The sequence below is a fragment of the Ciona intestinalis genome, unplaced genomic scaffold (assembly GCF_000224145.3).
Source record: "Ciona intestinalis unplaced genomic scaffold, KH HT000639.1, whole genome shotgun sequence".
NCBI lineage: Eukaryota > Metazoa > Chordata > Ascidiacea > Phlebobranchia > Cionidae > Ciona > Ciona intestinalis.
The window spans coordinates 2,714-5,345 of record NW_004190960.1 but is presented as its reverse complement, the minus strand read 5'-3'; the positions used below and the strand labels follow the sequence as shown (position 1 = coordinate 5,345).

Genomic DNA, 2,632 nt, shown 5'->3' with positions numbered 1-2,632 from the left:
TTCAGCATGCACAAGTGATTTCAAATTATAACATGACTGAGTGGTAAGTTAGAGAAAAAGTTAAGTGGGACTAGCATCTGTTTTGTATATTAGATATATTTACATGTGTGTTGTGTTTTATGTATATTTGTATATTAATACATTGTGAACAATACATTTTTTACCAAATTAGTGTTTATGATGGTTTAGACTACTTTTCTTTTTTGGTAGTAGTAATTTTAAATTTAAAGTAGTAATTTTAAATTTAATCACTCTTAATTATGTGAAAGTATTAATTAAATGTGTTGCGTACATATGGGGAGAATTAAAATATTCAATTTCGACGTATAAGAAAACGAGGCTAAATGGCCATGTGAACGCACTTAAATTCTGGCCAAAAATTACCTCTTTTTTTGGCCTGGCCAGTTTTGGAAAAGACTCTTTTTCGTTTGGCCATGTGAACGGGCTAAATTTAACCAAAAATAAACTCATATTACAATCTCTAAATTTATGTGACTTGGTGCAACTTAACAGTTTAAGAAGGGAACTTCAAAAATTATCTTTATTTTGATTAGCTTTTGGCTTTGACTGTGTCGATCTGTCCTGCTATTCCAATACCTGGTACATCATTTCTGAAGCTTTTTTAATAAAGCAAGAAATAGGCCTTTTGATGAATATTAGGATTATCAGACAAAAAAAAACAAAGTCGAAAAGGGATTTTCAAAAGCAAGCAGTCTACTTCATTTCAAAAATAAACTGAGAAGTGGTAGGTCTTGTAGTTCAGAGAATATTTATAATTAGGAAAGTTTGGTTAAAATGTCTGTGGGACTAAATTTAGAACTAGTAACAACACAGGCGCACATACCCAAACAAACAGCTTCAGTTAAAATTTTACACTGGTGGCCAATCATTAACATAATACACGCAAGCTAAATAAAAAAAATTAAACATTTATATTGTACTAACTGCTAAAACTCCGAGCAAACACTATCTAATGCGATAATTTGTCATATAACTGATCAGAACTGTCTACAAATCGTACAAGCGCTGCAAAACCATCCGCCTCCAGTTTCGAGAGAGGCGCCGACGGTGTCCAGGCCTGTTATAGAGGGCGCCATGTAGCTACCCAAACGTAATTTTGAATTGAACAAAGCAAAACTTTGAATTGAACGCGAAAAGCTTGAGCCGAAAAGGTTACGAAAAAGTAAACGAACAAGCGGGAAGCTGAACTGTAGTTTTCGCTCGTTATTTTAGAAACCAAATAGGTTTAAGAGCTCGAAATAGGTCACGTAGCATCGTCTGAATACAATAGATATGTGCCCTGCTGATTTAATTGTACATTGCTGCTAAAATTCACGCGTTCATAGTACAGCTATATGGTACAGTGATAAGGCGTTATAGATATATATCTTGGATAAATTGAGCATTTCTGAATACAGAGAGTCCAACCTGTCCCCTGTAACGCAAAAAATGGTTTATATTTGGCAGTTATAGGTAACAGTTTATTACGACCAATTGAAATATATTATTCAAAAAATGGATCAATTAATTCTTGATGAACGAAGAAGATTTGGATTTTTTGAACCCGATTCCTTATCAGTTTGAACCGGAGCTGACTGAAGAGCAGATTTTTCAGCGAGAACAAACTTTGGCTGAATATGTTCCACAAGGCAGTTCTATTCCAGTACGAACTCGAAGTAACAGCTTGTCACCGGTGGTGCTCTTGTGGAAAATGTGCTATCATGCCAACGGAAGAAGAAAGCATATGTTGTCACGAAATAGATATACTAATGGAGAATTTACAATCTGTCTTTAAAACCTACAACGATTGTGTGACTGATTTGGAAGACTTTCTTGCACATATAAACCGAGCGGTCTTAAAAACTTTTTTTCTTTCTAACCGAAAAAAATGGAAGAAAAATAACAAGCCGAAAGGAGAGAATGGTGACCTAAGCAATGAGTAAGTACTTTTACAAATTTTAATTGGAATCTCTGTTAATTCTTTAATTAAACTATTTACTATTTTTAGACAATTTCGTTTTGTTGCATACCGTCATATTTTGGAATGGATATTAAAAGAAGAGCCATTGGGCAGTGGTAACCGGATGATTTTGCCATCTTGTATGGTGATGACAGTACGCTCAATGTACTCTAGTAACGATGGATCTTACACCGGATTTAAATGGCCAGATTTTTCACAGAAAAATGTTTTTCTTATAAAACGAAATTATCAATCACAATTTTAATGCATGTCTAATCTTTTTTGCATTCTCTTCATTAAAATTTCTTTGGGGGGTGGCGGATGAGGGGCAATGCTTCGAGGATGTGGATTTGGTTCACGAACTTTGTAACTAACTTGCATTTCCAATATGTTTTTCATGAGGTCTTTAGCATAAATATAAGTTTTGTTTTCGTATATTTTTTTGAGTACCCATGCTTTTGCTTGTTTTGAATAAACAGACTTGTACCGTGGTTCTCCTGTGAATAACGCCAATCATTATTACATGTTTAAGCGGTAGTTAGTTCAATTACAGATAAATCTTGACCATTGCATACCTGTTGCTGTGACAAGCACGCGTCTACCCACATTTTCATTGTGGTCCATTACAGCCAGTTGTGTTCTTGCCATCATACTTGGATAGGAAAAATGCAG

At 34.6% G+C, this 2,632-nt stretch overlaps 1 protein-coding gene across 1 annotated transcript; it reads left to right on the top strand.

Moving 5' to 3' along the window:
* Positions 1-1,298: 1,298 nt before the first annotated feature.
* LOC113475492 (P2X purinoceptor 7-like) lies at positions 1,299-2,238 on the top strand. Its single transcript, XM_026839674.1, has 2 exons — positions 1,299-1,939; positions 2,009-2,238. Exons 1-2 carry the CDS (start codon positions 1,638-1,640, stop codon positions 2,223-2,225), a joined length of 519 nt encoding a protein of 172 aa, XP_026695475.1. The 5' UTR covers positions 1,299-1,637; the 3' UTR covers positions 2,226-2,238.
* The last annotated feature ends 394 nt before the right edge of the window (positions 2,239-2,632 follow it).